At 45.5% G+C, this 23,107-nt stretch overlaps 1 protein-coding gene across 6 annotated transcripts in view; it reads left to right on the top strand.

The window, feature by feature from the left end:
- Nucleotides 1–23,107, top strand: part of NARS2 (asparaginyl-tRNA synthetase 2, mitochondrial) — an 86,840-nt gene that overhangs the window by 36,596 nt on the left and 27,137 nt on the right. For 5 of the 6 annotated variants that reach the window (XM_074955607.1, XM_074955632.1, XM_074955614.1 and 2 more), the window contains exons 7-12: nucleotides 6,299–6,431; nucleotides 15,937–16,035; nucleotides 16,180–16,217; nucleotides 18,139–18,205; nucleotides 19,556–19,693; nucleotides 21,362–21,459. In XM_074955607.1, the coding sequence (XP_074811708.1) occupies nucleotides 6,299–6,431; nucleotides 15,937–16,035; nucleotides 16,180–16,217; nucleotides 18,139–18,205; nucleotides 19,556–19,693; nucleotides 21,362–21,459 (573 nt within the window). The remainder of the gene's footprint in view (nucleotides 1–6,298; nucleotides 6,432–15,936; nucleotides 16,036–16,179; nucleotides 16,218–18,138; nucleotides 18,206–19,555; nucleotides 19,694–21,361; nucleotides 21,460–23,107) is intronic. The other variant, XM_074955640.1, reaches the window with a different exon arrangement.

Raw genomic sequence — 23,107 nt, 5'->3', positions numbered from 1 at the left:
TTCCTGTGGTAACATATATCAGAACAGTATTACAGACAATAATGCCCCAGCTGCCGCGCTTTGGCGCATGTTAGGGTTTGTCTGGTATCTTACCCCCCCCCCCCCACCCCCGGTTGCATCTGAGGACATAAAAGGGCCTGATTTTCAGAGGTGCTGAGAACCATCAGCTCCCATTGACTTCAGTTGGGACGGAGGGTGCTCAGTACTTCTTGGGATTCTCCATCACTGACCATTTTTAAATCAAGATTGGCTCTGTTTCTAAAAGCTCTGCTCCAGGAATTGTTTTGGGGAAGTTCTGTGGCCTGTGTTATACTGGAGGTCAGGCTAGATGATCACAGTTGTCCTCGCTGGCCTTGGAATCTATGAATCTTATGAAAATTAAGCTCCTGATTTTCAGATGTCACTTTCAAACACTAAGGTTATGTCTGTACTGCGATAAACTCATGGCACGGAGTCCTAGAGACAAAGGAAATGCAGTAGGTCTAATCTACTTGGATTTCAGTAAGGCATTTGATACAGTTCCACATAGGAAATTATTAATTAAATTGGAGAAGATGGGAATTAATATGAGAATTGAAAGGGGGATAAGGAACTGGTTAAAAGGGGAGACTACAATGGGTCATGCTGAAAGGTGAACTGTCAGGCTGGAGGGAGGGTACTAGTGGAGTTCCTCAGGAATCGGTCTCGGTACCAGTCTTATTTAACATTAACATAATGAGCTTGGCACAAAAAGTGGGAGTGTGCTAATAAAATTTATGGATGACACAAAGTTAGGAAGTATTGCCAATATTGAGGAGAGCCGGAATACCATACAAGAAGATCTGGATGACCTTGAAAACTGAGTAAAAGAAATGGGATGAAATTTAACAGTGCAAAGTGCAAGGTCATGCACTTAGCGACTAACAACAAGATATTTTGCTATAAGGACTTATCAGTTGGAAGTGACAGAGGAGGACAAAGACCTGGGTGTATTGGTTGATCAAAGGATGACTATGAACTGCCGATGTGAAAAAGGCTAATGCATTCCTAGGATGCATCAGGCGAAGTATTTCCAGTAGAGACAGAGAAGTCTTAATACCATTATACAAAGTACTAGTAAGACCTCATTTGGAATACTGTGTGCAATTCTGGTCTCCCATGTTTAAGAAAGATGAATTCGAACTGGAACAGGTGCAGAGAAGGGCTAGTAAGATGACCCAAGGAATGGAAAACCTACCTAATGAGAGGAGACTCAAAGAGCTTGGATTGTTTAGCCTAACCAAAAGAAGGCTATGGGGATATATGATTGCTCTCTATAAATGCACCAGAGGGATAAATACCAGGGAGGGAGAGGAGTTATTTAAGTTAAGCACCAATGTGGACACAAGAACAAACAGATATAAAGTAGCCATCAATAAATTTAGGCTTGAAATTAGCCGAAGGTTTCCCCCAGGGGTCTGTTCTGGGACCAGTCCTATTCAACATATTCAGAAATGATCTGGAAAAAGGAGTAAACAGTGAAGTGGCAAAATTTGCAGTTGATACACAATTACTAAAGATAGTTAAGACCCAGGCAGACTGCGAGGAGCTACAAAAGGATCTCTCAAAACTGGGTGACTGGGCAACAAAATGGCAAATGAAATTCAGTGTTCATAAATGCAAAGTAATGCACATTGGAAAGCATAATCCCAACTATACATATAAAGTGATGGGGTCTAAATTAGCTGTTACCACTCAAGAAAGAGATCTTGGAGTCACTGTGGAGAGTTCTCTGAAAACATCCACTCAATGTGCAGCGGCAGTCAAAAAAGCAAGCAGAATGCTGGGAATAATTAAGAAAGGGATAGATAATAGGACAGAAAATATCATGTTGCCTCTATATAAATCCATCGTATGCCCACATCTTGAATACTGTGTGCAGATGTGGTCGCCCCATCTCAAAAAAGATGTATTGGAATTGGAAAACATTCAGAAAAGGGCAACAAAAATGATTAGGGGTATGGTATGGCTTCCGGATGAGGAGAGATTAATAAGACTGGGGCTTTTCAGCTTGGAAAAGAGACGGCTAAGGGGAGATATGATTGAGGTCTATAAAATCATGACTGGTGTAGCGAAAGTAGATAAGGAAGTGTTGTTTACTACTTCTCATAACACAAGAACTAGGGGTCACCAAATGAAATTAATAGGCAGCAGGTTTAAAACAAATAAAAGGAAGTATTTCTTCACATAACACACAGTCAACCTGTGGAACTCCTTGCCAGAGGGTGTTGTGAAGGCCAAGACCATAAGAAAAAAGAACTAAATAAATTCATGGAGGATAGGTCCATCAATGGCTATTAGCCAGGATGCGCAGCAATGGTGTCCCTAGCCTCTGTTACCAGAAGCTGGGAATGAGCGACAGGGGATGGATCACTTGATGATTATCTGTTCTGTTCATTCCCTCTGGGGCACCTGTCACTGGCCACTGTCAGAAGACAGGGTACTGGGCTAGATAGACCCTTGGTCTGACCCAGTAGGGCCATTCTTATGTTCTTATCACGATGGTCCTTTCTGACTTTAAAGTCTGAGTCTATGCTGCAATTTGATATCTCTGGAGCCTGAGCCCCATGAGCCAGAGTAGGCTGACTTGGGCCAGCCACGGCCACGCCAGGAGTCTTTTATTGCAGTGTAAACATACTCTACTGGTCTTAAGGGAACTGGGAATGTTATTAATTGTATCGCAGTAGCGTCTAAGAACCCCAGTCATGGATCAGCCTCTTGTGCTTGGGAGGAGCTCCCCGTAAACATGCGCAAAGCTAGTTCCCTGTTCTCCTTCAAATGCCTCCTTAAAATTCTCCTTTGCTGTGATACGTTAGGCCACTGGTGTACTGTCTATCATGCTGACCAATATTGTCTTGTTTCCTTGTGCTCCTCTGGCTGTCTGTATCCATTGGTTGTCTCTTATCTTGTAAGTGAAGAGCTAGGAAAATGATTTTTCCAACAGCATTATCATTTGTCTCATTCCTGGTCATTAGTGGACAGTGGAAGTGCTCTTTCCTCCAAATAGTACTGTATAAACTTTTGCAACATGGAGATCAGAAGGAAGAGCTAACTGATCAATAACATGCATGTTCCTTTATTTGGAATTTTATGACGCTTTTGAAACTTTTTAATTTTTGTGGTCTTGGGTTTTTGGGTTTTTTTTTTTGTTTGTTTGTTTTCTTTTTAACCCTTCTGTTTATCAGAATTAACATGAATGGAAACTTTTGTGATCAGATTTTTATCAGCTGCACATCCTCTTTCAGTGTGTACCCTTACTGAGTTTGTCTCGGATTTCATGTACAACTCCTGCACTTCACTGCTTCGCGTGAATATCAAGCAACTCTTAATCTCTACTAGGAGAGTTCATGTTTTCCTGTACGCTGCCTACCGTTAAAGATAGTGGCAGGTAAAGAATAAACCGAATGGCACAGCTAATCTAGACCCGTTCTACTGTTCGTGATCACAGCTATATTCTGCTGAAGCGGGGGTGGCCAACCTGTGGCTCCGGAGCCACATGCGGCTCTTGAGAAGTTAATATGCGTCTCCTTGTACAGGCACTGACTCTGGGGCTGGAGCCAGGGGTGGCAGGTTTGTAGAGATTTTGGTGGAGACCAGAACTCGCCCCCGCCCAAACACCGCCCACACCTGCTCTGGGAGGGAGTTTGGGTGGGGGAGGAGGTCTGGGGTGCAGGCCCTAGGCTGGGGCAGGGGATTGGGGTGCAGGCTCTGGGAGGGAGTTTGGGGATGGGAGGGAGTGTGAAGGGAGGGGGTGCAGGTTCTGGGAGGGAGTTTGGGGATGGGAGGGGGTGCAGGGGTGAGGGCTGTGGGGTGTGGCTGCAGACGAGGGGTTTTGGGGTATGGGAGGGGCTCAGGGCAAGAGTAGGGGTGAGGGCTCTGGGGCTGGGAATGTGGGGTGTGGGAGGGGCTCAGGGTGAGAGTAGGAGTGTGGGGGGTGAGGGCTCTGTCTGGAGCTGGGGGGTTTGGGGCTTAGAAAGGCTCAGGGCTGGGGCAGAGGGTTGGTGTGCAGGGGGATGAGGGCTCTGGCTGGGCTGGAGATGAGGGGTTTGGGGTGTTGGAGGGGGCTCAGGGCTGGGGGTAGAGGGTTGAGGGTGTGTGTGGGGGTGAAAACTCTGTCTGGGGGTGTGGGATCTGGGGTGGGGCAGGGCTGGGGATGAGTTTGGGGTGCAGGCAGGCTGCTCCGGGATAGGGGCCAGAGAGGAGGACTCCCCCCAGCCCTTTCCCTGCTGGCAGCAGTGAGCTCTGGGGGAGGAGCCCCCCTTTCCCGCCCCTCCAGCAGCATACTCACCCCCACCACTGTCACGGCTTGTGCTCCTAGGGTCCCTCTCAGGCCCAGGAATCTCCCTCACTTCCCCCGTGGTGGGTGCTGGGGAGTGCTGTGTGCCCCTCCTCCCCTGCTGTTGCCCTGACTGTAGCCTCACTGGGGGTGAGGGATGGGGCTGCCCCTTGCCCAGCATGGGGCAGGAGCGGTGACTGCCGGCGCGGGGGCCCCCTGTGCTGGTGGAGGGTCCCGCCGGAAAAGGGAAGGGTCTGAGGTGGAAGGGCAGGCTCAGAGTCAGTCTGCCCTGCCAGTGGAGATGGGAGTTGCTGCAGGGGGGCAGCATGGAGCTGCAGGGCAGAGGCGGAGGCAGGGAGGCTCGCAGTGGTGGGCCGGGGGCAGCAAGCGGGGGCCGGAGGACACTCAGGAGAGGCGCGGGGGGGCCGAATATGGTGGAGGTGGGCCCCTGGGCTCTGAATATTGCTGGTGCCAAGGCACCTCGTGGAGATATAACTTGCCGCTCCTGGCTGGAGCTACAGGTGCCAACTTTCCAATGTGCCAGGAGGTGCTCACTGCTCAACCCCTTGGCTCTGCCAGAGGCCCTGCCCCCACTCCACCCCTTCCCGCCCTGTCCCCTAAGGCTGCCATGCCCTTGCTCCTCCCTCCCCCCCCCCCCAACCTCCTGTATGCCACGAATCATTGGCAGGTGTGGGGAAGGAGGGGGAAGTGCTGATCGGCAGGACTGCCAGTGGGTGGGAGGCGCTGGGACCGGGGGGCAGGGAGCTGATGCGGGGGGCTGCTGACTTATTACTGTGGCTCTTTGACAATGTACATTGGTAAATTCTGGCTCCTTCTCAGGCTCAGGTTGGCCACCCCTGTACTGAGTGTAGGGGTGGGAGTGACAAGGCTGTTTAAGCCGCTGGCCTATTGCTGTGAAGCTCTCTCCTGAATTAGAACTTCCATGAATCTGGCAGTCTTCAGATCACAATGGAAAACTTGCTGCTTTGAATGTAACCTTCCCAGGATAAAAACAAATGAAACTGAAAGGGGTTGACTTTCGGTAGAAAGAATTTTCGTGGAGGAAGATGGTGATCTGGAAGGCCCTCAGTTTCCACGCTAATGAGTGTGGCATAAGAGAGAGAAGAGATGAAATAGATTCCATGGAAGGCTGTTGGGCAAATACCAAACAATTAGGAGACAAGCTTTGAGCACATTTAAGTCACACAATGCCCCAGATGGGTCACTGGAAGTGGGGACTGAATGTGGGACCTATGGATGTAAAAGAAGGAGTCTCTACTGCCTGAAATGAATAAGACCCGGGTCTATTTATCTCAAAGGCTGTTGCAGACCTGTAAACCTCTGTGGACCAGCCATTAGAGGGGGGCAGAGAGCCACACTGTGTAAGAGAAGGTTACAGCAATACTACAAAATATTTCCTGTCGCCGCTAGCACCTGTTCAGCTGCATTGGTGATGGGAGCCCTCATGTCTACCAGACTGCAGTAGCTTGAGGCATTTTTACCACTACCACGTCAGTTAAACCTGTTGAAGAGCAGGTGTGAATAAAATGGTCGAACAATAGTGTCTGGCAGCTGGAGCTTTGTCTGTCCTGAGCATTGTGATGTGCCAGCACGTCTCTGAGACCCTGATCTGTTTCTGCAGTGTTAGCTCTCATTTACTAAGAAAAATGTGTCTAGCACTAATGTGGATGACAAAACCCATCCACATGCCATATGTTATCTGAATGAGGCTGACTCAGTAACAAAGAGGTGGGAACTGCCTCACTTATCTCAGTGTGTTAACTCTGAAGCATAACGATGGCAATTTTAAATGACAGTGCTGATAACTGTTTCACTGAATCAGTTAATCAGTTTAACAGAAAGATCCCAGCTACTCTGGGATTGTGGGAGGAAAATGGGATTGTAGGTGGAGCTTGGGTAGAATGTACCCATCTGTGCTCCCAGTTCAAAATCTGCCGTCTTACCTTGTGTCTAAACTGCATCTTGTTTCTTTTTGCATTGCAGTGCGTTTACACAGGTGTTCACCTTCGGCCCAACCTTTCGAGCCGAGAACTCTCAAAGTCGCAGGCACCTGGCAGAGTTCTACATGGTAGAAGCAGAGCTGTCTTTTACTGAAAGCCTCCAGGACATCATTCAGGTAGGTACCAGTTTGTGTGTGATTTTAAAGGTATTGGAGCTTTCTCCTCCATTCACTGTGTTCAGCCTCACGGGCAGTGGAGTTGAATCTCCCATCTATATGTATATACATCTCCCCACTGTATTTTCCACTGAATGCATCCGATGAAGTGAGCTGTAGCTCATGAAAGCTTAAGCTCAGATAAATTTGTTAGTCTCTAAGGTGCCACAAGTACTCCTTTTCTTTTTCCTATCACCTACTGTAATCTTTCTAGATAAATCAGGAGTTGTACTGAAGACAGCTAAGCATTTAAGCTCTCTGTGAGCAGAGGAATGGCCATTGAGGGGAAATGAGGAAGGATTTGAGAAAAGGGCTGATCCAGTGTGTGAGCCATTGGCCAAACAGAGATATCTACGACGTGCTCCAGGACAGCGCTAATTTTTAATACAAAGGAACAACCTGCAGAGATTACTATTCCCAGCATGTAATATTCCACCTTGATTTTAGCAGAAGGCTGGAACATGTAATCACTGCTGGTCTTACCTGCGTACTAAAGCTGAGATGAGAGCCATTTTGCACAAACAGATGCCACCCTCTGGCTCTCAGAAAGCACAGTTTACACATTGCTGTCCTAGTTGTTCTGAGGACCCCACCTGCTGGGGCTTGTGGGGAAGAGTCAGTCCAGAGGAAATAGAGAATTAGAATCTTTCAGAATTTCTCAGGTTCTGCAATTCAAAAATAATTCAAAGTTCTGAAAGGTTTATGGGTTTTGCTCTGTTTAGGGGGAAGGAAAGAACTTTTCCCCTTTGGCTTTGAGAATTTTTGTTGTTGTTGTTGTTAAATGTCTTGCAAAATCCTAATTTTTCTGGGTTCTCCCCTCCCCCCTCAATCTCTGACCACCATCAGCAGCTGTGAGAGAAATTCTTCTTCCTATCACAGTGGTTTATTCTACAGGTCACATTCGGGATTGCAAAATACTTGTTCTTGTGATGTTCTTATTTAAAGAAGTAGAGTTCCTGTTTCTTGAAATCACTGGGCAAGCCATTAAAAAATATCTGAAAGCTGCACTAAAGCCTCAGTTAAGTTTCTGTTTCTCCATATGTTTTTAGAGAAACTGATCTAAATGCAACACCCTTGCACAGCTCAGTGCACTGTGCAGTTTTTCTGTTGAAAGTTTGTTGTCACTGAGTTTAGTGCTTTACAAAGGATGCCCAGTTGAAAGCCCTGGCAACTAATGGCCAAATTTGCATGCGTGGGTGTTTCAAGTTAGGTTTCTAAATCCATGTCTTGGTACCAAAATACAAACAGCCTGATATTTCCGAAGTGTGGACTACCTGCACCTCCCATCAATGCCAGTGACTGGGAGTTTTGGTTGCTCTGTTCTATTGGAAATCAAGCCATTTGTGTAGGGGCGTCAACATGAATACACAAGCCTAACTTCAGGCTTCCACATGTGAAAATTTTGGCCTAAGTTCTGACACTGCCCTGTTGCCACTGAGGCTGACCTCTTACCCAGATGGGCTACGTGTGTGTGTGAGAGAGAGAGAGAGAGAAAAGTTCAGGATCTCTGTCCATTCTATCCTTGACCTCTTTGATAAAAGCAACGAGGACTAGTTATTGCCAGCACAGGAGTGGTGGCTTTGGGGCTGTAGACGCCTGCCCACTAGGAAACAGACTGAGATGGCAAAATTTATTTCGCATAAGCCACCGATAGCTCATACCACTTTTCATTCAGTATCACCCAGGATGTGATAGTTTTTTTACTGTCATCCTGTAATGAAAGGTACTGTGTTGCTTTACACAGTCCCCAGAGCCGTCCCACAATGTTGCCAACTCTTGTGATTTTTATCCCCCGTCCTATGGTACTCAGCCTCTTTCCTTAAAGCCCCAGCTGTGGGAGTCATATGATTACGTGAGACTCTCAGCTTTCATTTAAAAACGAGTCAGTTCCTAGTCCTCAAAGTCATGGAGAAGAGCTTGAAAACATGACCCAAGTCTAACCTGAAGGGTCAAAATCCAGAAGCCAAATAAAAAAGCACCCAAAATGTATTATTTAAAAAAATAAACCCTCATGATGTGGGTCTTGACTCATGTTTTTTTATGCTTGGGGTTGACAATACTGCATCTGTTCCCAATTGTTTTTCTTATGGTAGTTAGTGAGTATTTAATTCTGAATAATTATGACTTTCTGCTCAAGCAAAGGAATCACTTTAGAGCAGATGAAGCTAGGTCCCCGCTGCTCTGGTTGCTGTCACCTGGCCACTGACGGACAGACAGAGCTGGGCTTTGTGTGGGGGAGTTTTTGAGGACCCGAGTGCTAATAGTGTTCTCGGCATTGTTGACACTATATGTGCTGCATCCACAATGCCAGACATCCAAGACTGAAGGGGATATTTGCAATGCTTTAATAGCAACTTCTGCACTTATTCGTCTGCTGTGATGGCTGCAGGCTCTTTAAAGACAGAGGTTTCGCATTCAAGGAGTTGTGTCAGATCCCCTGATTAAGAAGATATCATGGAATTAAATCTTGTCAATGTCCACTATATCAATGCAGCCTTAAGGTCGAGAGTTTAACCACACAAGATGGAAAATTCAGAATGAAGAATTCTACATCAATGGGAACTCCACTCCCTTGGTCCTATCCATTATGACATATGATGACATCATTCTACTCCGATTCAGAGCCAGTCCTCATCACCACGGTATCTGAGCACCTTCCAGAACTGCTCAGAACAAAGGCTCAGTCCTGCTAGATGCTGAGTGGTGTGATTCCAATCTAGCAAAAAACTCAAGTACATGCTTGCTTTTGAGCAAATGTGTCATAGTCCCATTGGAGTCAATGGGATTGCTCACACGCTCGAAGTTAAACACGTCCTTAAGTGCTGTGGTGGATTGGGGATCCTGCATGGTGCTGAGCACTCTAGCCAAGTCTCCTGATTACCGTGTCACATGTGGGTTATTCTGTCTCCTCTTCTCCCCGAGGAACATTGGGCTATGTCACAGAATAGCTAGCAAATATTATAACAGGAAGCTATTATGCAGGCTACATGAGTAGGCTGCTAGAAGCCTGTGGTGCATTGGCAGGCATGATGCCGAAGGATACATGCCACTAACCACCAGAGAGGTGCACCAACAGCACACTCATATGCATATGGACGTTATAGCTGTGAGAGTTTGGCTGAAGAATTTATAAATAGTTGCATGAAGAAAACCTTAGCACTATTTTGGGGAGCAGCATTATCCCCATACGCTTCCTTGAGGGAAGTATAGCTCCTCATAGACAGACACATGCCTTTTCTGTTCTGTTATTTTGTTAACCCTTTCTGAGGTCCCGTGGACAGTTTGAATTCCTTCTGCATCCTCTGATTTTCTCCACGCTCTGTTGCTTTGTCAGCAGCACTTCATGGCCCAACACCACCTTCTGCTGCTCTGCACTAGACACTGTTTTTGGACTATTGAGCAGCTGGTGGAGGTTAGGCTTTACCCAGGAAGATGGGTTAAATTTGACAGATTGCTGATGAAAAGGCAGCTGGGCAGGAGCAGTCATGTCACACTCTTTCATGCAGGACCCTCCCTTTCTTCCTCCACGGATGGCATTCCCCACTCCAATGGCACTCAGTTCACCCCCGCCCCCCCCCCCCAATTGACTTTTTCCCCGCCCATCATGGGTCTGGTCCAGTAGTTCGTGTGCTAGGCTGGGATTTGGGAGACTAGAGTTCAGATCTCTGCTCTGCTCCAGGCTTCTTCTGTGACGCTCTGTCCTTGGCCTTTGTGCTCCTGATTTGGAGTGTTGTGCAGATAAATATATTACAACTCTGAGGCACTTGTATATTGCACTAATGGGGGCTGTATAAGTACCTTAGGAAGAGCATCAAAAAGACCCGACCAGTCAAACAAAGTGTAGCTTTGAACAATCAGTATCCACAGACAAACTCCAATACTGCCTCGGCATGATTCCACGTAAAAATAGTTTAATAAAACGTTAATGTTCTTTTTTCTTAGGAAACAGCTTCTTTTTGTATCATCATAAAGCATTTGTCAAGGAACGCAATATGTAATGTAGTACAAATGATATTGCAGTTGTCCACTCTTATACATGTTAACTTAGTCATTCACAGTCCTATGATTTGGCTTGCTATCAGTCACTCTCAGTGAGATCTCCAAAAACCTTACAAAAATACTGACTTGGTAATGTTAAAGGTATGAATGGTTAAAGATGAATGACCTGCAAGATGAGATGGTCTCATCTCTTAGCTAATCACAGAGGTTGGGCAGGAAATAGTCCAGAATGTACACCTTCATTGCCTTTGTCTGCATTAGTGAAAGCTGGGGGAGAGAAGGAGGGGGAGGGGCGAAGCTGGGACTGGCTGGGTCACGTGACTGGGACTGGAATGGAAAGCCTGAGTGGAGACTGGGACTGGCTTGGTGGTGATAATGGGACTGGGATGAGGAGCCAGGGGTGGGGGAAGAGACCAGGACCGGTGGAGGGACGCGGAGTTATTTAGGGCAGAAGGGGTCGAGCTTGGAGGGAAGGGGCAAAAGAGTCTGTGCGTGTTAGAGCACACTGCCCTCCAGCACCCTGGCATGGAGCTCAACGTCCATGAGTCCTCAGTTCCCCTGCTGGTGCAAAGCATCACTGGTGTAAAGCATCCCATCCTCCACTAGTGCTGGTCCACATAGGCAATTACAACCTACTACTGCTGTCAGTTACTCCATTAACTCAAGTGGCAGAGGTCTGTGCAGTGCACCTAAAGGTTCCAACTCTGCTGATGACCCATGTGGGTGTTAATATGATACCCCATGATGGAATATTTCAGCTTGCTTTCATAAAATCCGACTCAATTGCACACACAAAAACTACATTAAAAGAACATTATTAGGGTTGCAAAGTCAAACACTCATTAATTAGGAAATGCCAGAATTCAGGTTGCCTGTGCAATCTTAATTTAACCTGCTTGTCCATATGCATTGTGATACAGTCTTCAATTACATGGTTACATAATATTTTCCCAAAGGACCCCTGCCTCATTCAGTGCACGTTGGGGCTGGTGCTCTGGGGGTGAATCAGTGCTATATAGTAGGGGAGGCTGTTATCTGCCTCATTTGTTACGGACGTCGGAAGGTGCATAGTGAATGAGACAGGGCATTGCAGGAAGAGAAAAGACAGTCTTGTAGGACAACTGAATGCTGCCCTGAAGAATTAGCTTCAATTCCTGCCTCTGCAATAGAGTTTCCGTGAGATACTAGACAAGCCACTTAAACCACACTTCTCACAGGTGGTTCCTAATTCTGTGTTCTTCGTTTTCTGGGTGCCCAACTTGAGACACCTGGGGTCTGATGTAGAAGTGCAGAGCACTCACAGCTGCAATTGAAGCCAACAAATAAAGTGATATGTTATGCTAAGTGCACTGAAAAATCATAACCTAGGTATCTCAAATTGGGCACCCAAAATTAGTGGATACTTTTGGTGTTAAGCTCTGTGTGCCTCTCTTCCCCATCTGTAAAATGGGGGTAATAATAGCCCTCCCCTCACAAGGGGTGTAGTGATAATGTTTGTGAAGTACTCAGATAACATAATGATGAGCACCATAGACAAGCCCTTGAGGAAATTAATAATTCTGTCTTCAGAGCAGGATTTGAATAATGTGTAGTAAATAAGGCCGTGGTCAAGGAGAAAACAAACTGTTAAGTAGCTCCTCATTAAGTGAGCACTGTTCATCCTGTGCACTTAATGAGGCAGGGGTCTTTTGGAAAAAAATAGTATGTAATGATGTAATTAAAGATCATCATGCATGTGCACAAGGGGACTGAATTAAGGTTGCATGGGCAACTTTGATTTGGGCACTTCTTAACTTGATTGCTTGACTTTGCAACCTTAATAATGTGCCTTTAATGTAAGTTTTGTGTTTGTCATTAGGAAATAGGTCATTGTCAACACAATGAGAAATATTCTCTTTGCAGCTGTTCCACTGACGAATTATTTCTGTGGGTCTTTCGGAGCAATTGTTTCTTGAGGCAAACATTTCCTGTACAAAAATGGTGAAAGAGCTCCACTGGGATCCCAGAGTTGGTTTCCGGGGTGATGTGTTTGCCTGCAACGGTGTTCAGTTACATCATTCATTTGCACCAGACCAGTGTAGACAGTTGGGTGACACCGCTAACTGTTCTATTGTGACACACCATGAGCACAGCCCTTGCTCTCTAGAAATGTCGCTCCTTACACAACAGCTATGCACACAGCAGAGGTGAGCGAGTATCTGACATGAATCTCACCATTTTGTGTGAGCAAGCATGAAGAGGATAGGAATATCAGTGCATGAAAACTCGGGTGAATCGTGACAAGTGCACGATTGTGCCTGAACACGTAGCAACCTGCAATCGACCAAAGACTACATCATCGTCGTTGGGCATGATTCAGGGTGAACGTGAAGACAAATAATCCCATGCAGGAGTGTATCAGTGATTGTGCCTTAGGCTGACAGCAGAGATGCTCACACATTCTTCTCCATCACACAGCAGCCCTGTTGTCTCAAACCTTCAATTTTGTTGCAAATACAGTGCTGCTTTGTTGAAATATCTACTGTTTTCATTTCAGGTGTAGGCTTAGCTTGGTGATATCGAAAGTCACAAGCAGAGTACCGCAAAGTTAAGGTCTGAGCTCAGAATCCCAGTTGGAGACCTTCAAGAAGTCCGCCAGCAAAATCAGGGAAGACCAGGCTTGATGTTGCCAAGACTTTTAAAGTTTAAAAAGAAAAAAGCAGGAGAAAAATTTGGGGTGGAGGATGTTAAAATTACACCACCACCACCACTCCGCCGCTACCTCCCTCCATCTCTCCCCAGCTTTTATGCCTTCTTTATTAAGAAATAAAGGGAACAGACAAAAAAAATTTCCTTTGCAGGTAACACTTCTTCCAGGAGGTCTATAAACCTGGCCCCTCCAGTCCATCCCATCACCAAACTGCTAACAGAAATGAAATTAACAAGGCACTGGCTATATTCCTCCACTTGCTTTTGTGATATCCTATTTCCCATCCCTCCATCTTGTCCAGTTAAAATTGTAACCTTGTTGGTATGTCTTCACTGAAAAGGAGGGTTTTATTGCAGCATGGGTAGGCATGTTGGCTTGACTCTAGCTAGCATGGGTAACAAACATAGTGTATACATGGTGGCACGGGCTTCACTGTGGGCTAGCAACCTATGTATGCTCTCAGGGTAACCAACGGGCTTGTGGCTTGGGTTGCTAGCTCATGCTACCACGTCTTGACTACTATTGTTACCTGTGCTACAATCACACCTTCACTTTGCAGGGAAGACATGCCCCTTTCGAGCAGAGATCTTTCATCTTGATTTTGCCTTATAAAGTACCTTGGCAATGCATATATAAATAAGAGTAACTGCAGTCAGGAAGAGACAAAGTGTGAACCATGTGGTTTTGGTTTTTCCAAAATATAACCTCAGTCTCAAGCTTGGAAATATTTCTCAGCTTGTTTTTTCCCATACCACCCACTTTTTTTCCCGCAAGAAGAAAGCTGCTTATGTTGGATGCTATGGGAACCTAATTCTTACTTTAGCACAAAGCAAAAACAAAAAATAGTGCTACTTAAACAAAATAAAGTTTTGGTTTCATGCACCAGATGGTACTTTCATTTCCTAGAAAGAGGAAGCTTAATGCAAAATCCCTTCATTGCTGCCGGCTTGAAACTGGGCTGTTGTAATTATCAATGAATTTTCCTAATTTCATTTGCATAAGCCTTTTTCTTGCTAGTTTAAAGACAGTGCAAAGTCAACTGTTGGGTCACTTGCTGCTCCATCAGTTCAACTGTAGGAATGTTGGCTTTTAATTTATCCCGTGTAGGTGTACCAATAATGGTAACGGTCTTTATTTACACGTGGTAGGGCCTTTCAGCTATTTGGATCTGCAAACACTTTAGAAACTGGAGGACAAATTCTGTTGTTTATATCCAGGCATCCCCGTTACCGTCCATGGAGTTGTACAGAAGTAACCGAGAGCAGCGTTTAGCCCTGTAGGAATCCATTTACCCATGGTGGCAATACAGTCACCTCTTGAGAAGAATGCAGCAAGTGTTTAATAATGCACAGCAGCGCTTCAACAGTTTGCGACAGGAGGTGAAGAAATACCTTCTCCGGTTGAGACTAGCTGGAGAACTTGGACAGAGTGCCTAAAAGCTGGTCTATACTGTGATTTCCAATCCACTTTTAAACCTGCTTTAGCTGAACTGGTTTTAAATCCAGTTAGGAGTTTGGGAGGAAATTTCCCCAGTGTGGAGAGGCACTAGAAGAGAGATTTTTGGAGGTCTATGTTCGCCCTCCCTGAAACACCTGTGTAAACCACACACGCCTCAGCTCTGCAGCAAGGCTGTGTATGTCCCAGAAGCCCTTGCTGCCTCAGGTTCTACTGACCGGGAATTGCTGCACCTCAAATGTTCAGTTAGTCGCTGTTGGGCTAGCCAATGGCTACTAGTAACCTGGAGTAAATAGTAGATTCAGGACTCTGCTACTGAGGGCACAGTCACCACTTGCGATCTGAGAGAATGCCTCAGAACGTGTTAAAACCTCCCTTTTATTGGGAGGTGCTAAGCTTTAGTCCCTGCTTCAGCTGAGCTGCGGCCCGACTGCACCATTCTATCCCTGACACAGGCCTGCGGAGTTGGGACACTGCCGTGAGTTGGAAAGAAAGCAGGAGGCTTAGCAAATGTTCACACCCCATTGGTGTCACATTCTCCTCTACATGTGCCACAGAAGAGCAAAATTCCAAAGGAAGGATATGCTTGTGGTTGGTGCACTGGGCTGGGACTCAGGAGCTCTGAGTTCAGTTCGCAACTCTACCACAGACTCCCTGTGTCATGCTGGGCAAGGCTCTTCAGCCTAGTTCCTGAAAGGTATTTGGGCACCTAGCTCCCATTGAAATACCTTTGTGGAGATGTCTCTTAGTCTCTCTGTGCACCTCCTTGTCTGTAAAAATTGGAATAATGTTTTTCTTTCTCCCACCCTCTGTCTGTTTGGCTTGTAAGCTCTTCAGGGCCAAAACTGTCTCTTACTCTATGATTGTACAGTGCCTTGCACAGTGGGGTCCTGATCTTGGATGGGTCCTCAAAATGCTACCATATTACAAATTATAATAACAAAGCAGGAAAAGAACTGTTCATTAAAGGGCAAAACACCCCTTATGAACTGGCCCAAAACCAACAAATACAGGCGGTAACAACTTTTCTTTGCTGCTGACCTGGGTTGCTGTTTGAGTGTTTTAAATACATATCTTTCATTGCCAAAACCTTAAGAATATCAGGTCATCAGAAGAGAGCAGCTCTCAAAGCCCACGCCTCAGCCCCTTGAGCTAAAAGATTAAGCTTTAGTTGGAAGCAGGAACAAACTGATAGGCTCTTATGTAGTCCAGCCACTAGAGGGGGACAAAGATACTCTTGGTCTGCATGTGACACGTTTTATGTCTAGCCTAGGACATATAGGTGGTCTCAGTTTTCATGCTCTTCTGTGTTTTCCCTGTTAGGTTATGGAGGATCTTTTCAAGACCGCAACAAGCATCGTGCTCTCCAAATGTCCTCAAGATGTTGAGCTTTTTCATAAATATGTATCTCCTGCCCAAAAGGTAATAAACATGAGAGAAAAACTGCAATCCTCCTATATCTTGCAAACACTCTTGGTAGTGTGTAGGCCTGAATTTAGCAGAGTTCTCTTGTGTTACCCATTAAGAGTAGGTTTACATTTTTTTTTGTCTTTTGTTTTAACCAAGGGCAGGTTAGAACAGATGCTGAAGAACAAATTCATAATGTGAGTACTATTTTTGATTGCTGACATACGATATGCTGCTGTTGGTCGAGCTCCTCGATGGTTATTTTCCCCCATCCTCTTGTCATGCCACTGACTATTCTGCACAATGTCTTTTAAAGGCACTAATCACAATTCCCTACCTGTATTTAAGCTGTTCTGTTTGCCCCAGGAATGGTTACTGTCTCCCTGACCACTTTGCTTGTGTGTTGCATCTGTTTCTCCTCCCCTTTGTTTTTGTCTTCCCAGACGCTTTGGCACAGGGACTGTCTTCCTGATGGGGTGTATGGCTGTGCAGTGCTTACCCCCACTCTGGGTGCTACTGCAAAATACATAGTAGTTCATAGGCTGCAGCCATGCCCCTTTAGGCGGTGAGATGCTCCTCTTTCCTCGAAATCCCTGCTGACCTCTATTAGCTCTATAGCCCTTGACTGCTTTTAGTTAAGAGAGGACTTCAGTCCCCATTCTGGGCCTCCAAGCATCTCCTTTTTGCTTCACTCTCATCTGAGCCCTTGACTTCTGGTGGCTGTCCATTCATTCTGCCAAGCCATACCAGGCCACCCGACCACAACTCTACCGGGTGTTGCACTTAAGCTAGCCTGCCACATCCATGCTTGATGACAATGGATTTGTGATCTATAACTTTCAATGTTGTTATTTTTCATCTGCACAAGCACCACAAAACATTGCTGAGAAGTGCAATATGTGTGTGTGTGTGTGTGTGTCTGAGAACATGAGTCACATTTGAGCTATGGGCCACTTCAAAAGGCTTCTGGTAGCAAAAGTAGGTGAAATTCCAGCCAAGTTATTGTGGAATCACATAACCCAAGCACATGGAACAGCGTATTCCTCACTGACTGTTTGTTTCAGAAAGCTTTAATGTGTTATTGAATCCTTGTGGATCTTCCTTAGGGAGCTTGGTCTAGAACTGGATTTAGCCAGTGATACACAGAGATTTGATTATTGTTACCAGGCTAATTTAGTTTTCCCAGTGATGGCTTGTTTATGTTGTTACAGCCTAGTATGTGGAAAATCCATCACGCAGCCTGCTTGGTTTGGTTTTGATTTCCAGTCACATTTTGCAGGTTGCAAAGGAGACACTGGGACAGATTCTCCATTCTGTTATCCCAATTTTCTCTGCCAGTTGCTCTATTGATTTACAGTGGTGGAGAATCTGGTGCCAGAATTGCCTTTTTGAGGACATGGACATGTTGATGAAAATAAGTCTGGCATTTTACATTGTGACAATCGTAACCCTTCTATTAATGGAAGCGCTTCATGGCATGATCTGTCCTCTTGTAGAGTACTATGTGGAGCACATGTTTGATGCTATGCTGATGGGAGTTCCTTTCATCCTGAAGAGCCCCTTATACAAACTAGATTCTAACGGAATCACTTCACTCCTAGATGATATGCAGCCACCTCTAGGGTGGAACATGAAGTCTGTTTAACAGTGTGTCGTAACAATATAAAAGAAGCATCATATGAAATGAAGGCAAGCAGAACATAATCCTCCAAACTGGAATTTGCCTGGGCCACTGGGACTAAGCCCCCACCACCACCTCTTGAGAAGAGTATCATGTAATCTTTGATCTCTCCAGGTGCTCATTGTTAAGGCATCATGTGTGGTAAAGCAATAAGCAGCACCAAGCTGGGACCTAGGTTCAGTGACTGACTCAGTGAGAAACCTGCCATCTACTAAGTTACCAGGAGCTCTTCCTTTGATATTCTAGGGTTCCTTTAGGAAAGAGGTTTCCATCCAAGGTACATAAGAGTTGACCTTGCTTAGCTTGAGAAATCTGAGATCACAACCCAAGGTGGCATGGCTGCACTGTCCCTTTCGTTTTCCAGTGCAATACTTAGGAAGGGGCCCTCTTGGTACTCACATTTGCAATGTCAAATGCTTAGTTTTTTTCTTTTACAGAATTTCCTATACTGAAGCAGTGGAAATTTTAAAGCGAGCTCCTCAGATGTTCACTTTCCAACCAAAGGTCAGTGGGTACCCTGGCTGTGAGAGAGCCAATGCCTGGTTCCTGCTTCTGTGGTGTGGATCTGCACAATGCTCTCCATTTCTAAATCCTGGGGAAGCCTCACTTCTCTTTCTTATGTTGCAACAGAGTTGTTAGTTCACTCAGTACGTTAGTCCTTTTGTGTTGTTGCACGGTTGCAAACCAGCCATAATCCAGTGTAACCACAGTAGCTTAGAAGATGAAGCATGGAATAATTTAGGAAACAAGTTGTTGCAAGAGTGAAGTGTGCATAGTGAAGCTAAGCAATGGCTTAAGAGAAGTGGCACAATACCATTAGATTGTAAGCCCTTTGCAGAAGGAGCTGTCCCTGCCTGTGTGCATGGACAGTGCCTAGTGCATTGTGTATACTTCAGGAACACCTAATAGGCGAGAGGAATTTAGGTCATACCAAGGGTTTAACTAGGAATAATGAAGTAAAACTGAGTCAAAACACTGTATTGCGGAGATAGGTAAAGGGAGTCCTTTGTTCTTCTAAAAGACTACTGTAGCCAAGGAGAAAGCAGTTTACAAATTACAGTGTTCCTAAAACTCCTACTTCATCCCTGCTTCTAACAGATGCCACAGTAGGCAAAGTCCTCACTTGAGCACCTACTTCTAATCTCGCATACATAGTCATTAGTCTTAACAGTCCTCAGTCCACTGCTTTGAGGATAAGTCTGGCTGGGCCCACCTTCAGCGCAGATAGCCTAAGATCAACAGATAAACTCTGAGCCCCTTTTTGTACGAATAAATGAATACAGAGTTGTAAATCCTCTATCCGGATGCAGCTGTCAGTTACACTAGCAGTTCCCCTGCAACAAATCATTCATGGCTCACACTCTTCCCACAATGGATGCGGATACACCTGATGGTCTCTTCCAGGGGGCATTGGTTTTCCTAAGCGAGAGGCTGCAGAGATGGTGTGGCATGCACCAGAGCGCATCTGGGAAGGGAGGGAAGAGACAGGGAACAGGATGGGTACAAGCAGTGGTTAGATAAATTCACTTTAGCTGGTTGCTAAAAATTGACCTGGTTTGTTGGGGGCAGGTGGAACCTTTGTCCAGATTGTCTGTTCACTTAGACAACATAACAATCTGCTCTACTTCAAGCACAAGTTATTGGGAGAGATGCAGGGATTCCTGGGTGGGAGTCTCTGGCCCATGTTATGCAGGAGGTCAGACAGACCCTGTGAGAGGCGGGGCCCTTCCTAGTATCCAGCCTTTGAAAATGGTGCATCTCCACTGTATGGGGTCTTACTGTGTCTTCTAAAGTGTACGCACTGCACTACGCAGGGTCCAACTTCCCTTGCTCTCCATGTTGTTGTCTTTACAGTGGGGCAGCGATCTCCAAACTGAACATGAGAAATACCTGGTGAAGCACTGCGGCGAGGTTCCTGTGTTTATAGTTAATTACCCATATGATCTCAAACCTTTCTACATGCGGGACAATGAAGATGGACCTCAACACACAGTAAGTCCGTGTGTGTGCATCTCCATACTTTTTGGTCACACGCCCTGTCCTCCCTCATCCTACCTAGCAATAGATGATCATTATTCTGGTCTCCAGTCAGGAAGCAGGAGATAAGATACATCAATCAATTGCAACAGTTAAGCCCCAGTCCAGATCCTTTCCTTCCTTTAGAGAGAGATCCAAAGCAGGAGAGAATCCAGTCAGTCAAGAGAAGAATGGACAGCCTAGGTCTTTGGAAGGCAGCCAGTTAGGTTTGTTGTAGTCAGTTTCTTTTTAAGGGAAGTTCAAACATAAAATAAGGTAGCAAGTTTTTTTAAGAGGAGTCTCTTTAATGACAACCAGTGCCCATAATATTCATTGGCATTGTTCTCCTGCCTTCCCAGTCCAGTCTGTGAGTATTTTATCCTCCTACCAGCAGATGGGGACAGGAAATAAACTCCTTCTGGGTTCTGCTTTGAGCATGGGGTCCCTGTGCTGTGTGACTCCAGGCACTCCGTCTGGAGGAATTCCTGTGTGCGTTGGACAGTCGAGGCATAATTGCGTTTGCCTGCCTCCCCACAGCTTGCTCTTGGGTTCTTCGTACCCCTTGGGGCTTGGCCACACACAGACTTACCCCAAAATAAATGAATCTGTTTCATTTCACACTGTTTGTTATTTCGGTGTGGACACTTTTATTTCAGAATGAAAGGGGCCTACTTCGATTTGATTTTGGTATCAGTCTGGTATTTTTTACCCTCACTGGCAGATGGCTGCTGCATTTAGTGACCCTGCCCCTCTGCAGCATGCATTCTGCAAGTCCGAGGTAACGAAATGAAACATTTGCTGCTGCTATAAACAATCATGGCTGGAGAAGCTCTTCTGGAGTGTGTGTATATTTACATAAGTGGTATCCTAGACTCAACAGAGGAAGCTTGAGTCGCAGTTGTAGTGACTGGATGGGAGAGCCCTCCCCACCTGACAAGAGGGAGCAGCATTTGGGAAAGGGTCTGCGAGGACCCCTGTAGAAGCCCATGTTTCCCCAGTGTGCTTCTTTGTCCCCCTCTAGTAACAGGAGTTCATGAGTCTGCTACAGTCTTTGACTCACACAGCTGGGTTTTTTAGCTCAGGCAGTAGAGGCTCCTGCTTTTCTATCCAGAGGTTCTGGGTTCAATCCCTGCATCCGATGACCAGCCAGAATATGTCTCCTGTGGAAGGTGTAACTTCCAGCTCGAGGAGACATACCCTCTCTGGCTTTGATCAAGTTAGCATACATAGACGTGTAGCCACCTCGACCACATGGTTTCAGACAGGATTGTACTCAGGGTTGCTAGCTGCTTGCACCGCCATAGCTACCCTTTTATTTTTTAGCACGCTAGCTTGATTAGAATTAGTGCGGCTATGTGGTCTTGATCTGGAAATTACACCATAGCTCCAGGGTAGACGTACCCTAGGATTCCTGATCTGTTGTACACCATATAAGCTATGCCATCTGTTATCTTGTGCTAGTCACTACGATGTACAGCTGCCAATAGATTAGATCACTGTCTAGGTACTTGCACAGGGTCCACCTCCATAGTATCGGAGCCCCTCACAAACAGGAATGAATTTCTCCTCCTAGCAGCCCTAGGATTACTGTTGGACTGCACAGGTAAATGGCATGGCTCAGTTTATGGTTCTTTTTCCCCCAAGGTGGCAGCTGTTGATCTTCTGGTACCAGGAATAGGGGAGTTATGTGGCGGCAGCCTGAGAGAGGAGCGACCGCATTTTCTGCAATCACGCTTAGCGAGGTATGGCGAAAACTTATGGCTGATTACCAGCAGTAGGGGAAGAACAGTCTGGCGAGGGAGAGTGTCAGAGGCCACTGGAGTTTGGTGGGAGAAGGAGTAGATGTGCAGACAGTAAATGTTCCATTATGTTTATTGGCTTTGAAGTATCTGTTAATCAGCTGTTTATCTATTAAGCAAAATATGGCTGTATCCCCAAATGATGATTTGCTCCTGGGGTAAACATGCAAAGTGCCTCTTTGTATCATCTCACCACAGAAGAATGTTGCATGCTACTCCAAAAGAACCTCTCCTATCACACGGGCTCCGAGGAAGCGATCTGTAACCGTTAGGGCCGTCAAGTGATTAATCGCACTGTTAAACAGGAATAGAATACCATTTATTTAAATATTTTTGGATGTTTTCTACCTTTTCAAATATATTGATTTCAGTTACAACACAGAATACAAAGTGTAGTGCTCACCTAATATTTATTTTTGATTACAAGTATTTGCACTCTAAAAAAAACCCCAAAAGAAATAGTATTTTTCAATTCCCCCCCAATACAAGTACTGTAGTGCAATCTCTGTACCATGAAAGCTGAACTTACAAATTTAGAATTGTGTACAAAAAAACCTGCATTCAAAAATAAAACAATGTAAAATTTTAGAGCCTGCAAGTCCACTCAGTCTTACTTCTTGTTCAGCCAATCGCTCAGACAAACAGGCTTATTTACATTTGCAGGGGAGAATGCTGCCCGCTTCTTGTTTACAATGTTACCTGAAAGTGAGAACAGACATTCTCATGGCACTGTTGCAGCCGGCATCGCAAGATATTTACATGCCAAATGCGCTAAAGGTTCATATGTCCCTTCATGCTTCAACCACGATTCCAGGGGACATGCGTCCCTGCTGATGACGGGTTCTATTTGATAACAGTCCAAAGCAGTGTGGACCGATGCATGTTCCTTTTCATTATCTGAGTCAGCTGCCACTAGCAGAAGATTGATTTTCTTTTCTGGTGGTTCGGGATCTGTAGTTTCCGCATCGGAGTGTTGCTCTTTTAAGACTTCTGAAAGCATCCCTTTCAGATTTTGGAAGGCACTTCAGTTCTTAAACCTTGGGTCGAGTGCTGTAGCTATCTTTAGAAATCTCACGTTAGTACCTTCTTTGCATTTTGTGAAATCTGCAGTGAAAGTGTTCTTAAAATGAACCACATGTGCCGGGTCATAATCCGAGACTGCTATAACATGAACTATATGGCAAGAATGCGGGTAAAACAGAGCAGGGGACATACACTTCTCCACCAAGGAGTTCAGTCACAAATTTAATTAATGCATAATTTTTTTAACAAGTGGCATCAGTATGGAAGCATGTCCTCTGGAATGGGGGCTGAAGCATGAAGGGGCATACGAATGTTTAGCATATCTGGCACGTAAATACCTTGCAAAGCCAGCTACAAAAGTGCCATGCAAATGCCTGTTCTCACTTTCTGGTGACATTGTAAATAAGAAGCGGGCAGCATTATCTCCTGTAAATGTAAACAAACTTGTTTGTCTTAGCGACTGGCTAAACAAGAAGTAGGACTGAGTGGACTTGTAGGTTCTGTAGTTTTACGCTGTTCTGTTTTTGAGTGCAGTGATGTAACAAAAAAAAAATCTACATTTGTAAGT

Source organism: Natator depressus, chromosome 1 (genome assembly GCF_965152275.1).
Source record: "Natator depressus isolate rNatDep1 chromosome 1, rNatDep2.hap1, whole genome shotgun sequence".
Taxonomy (NCBI): Eukaryota; Metazoa; Chordata; order Testudines; family Cheloniidae; genus Natator; species Natator depressus.
Note: the sequence above shows the minus strand (reverse complement) of the source record. Positions and strands in the feature narration are given on the sequence as shown.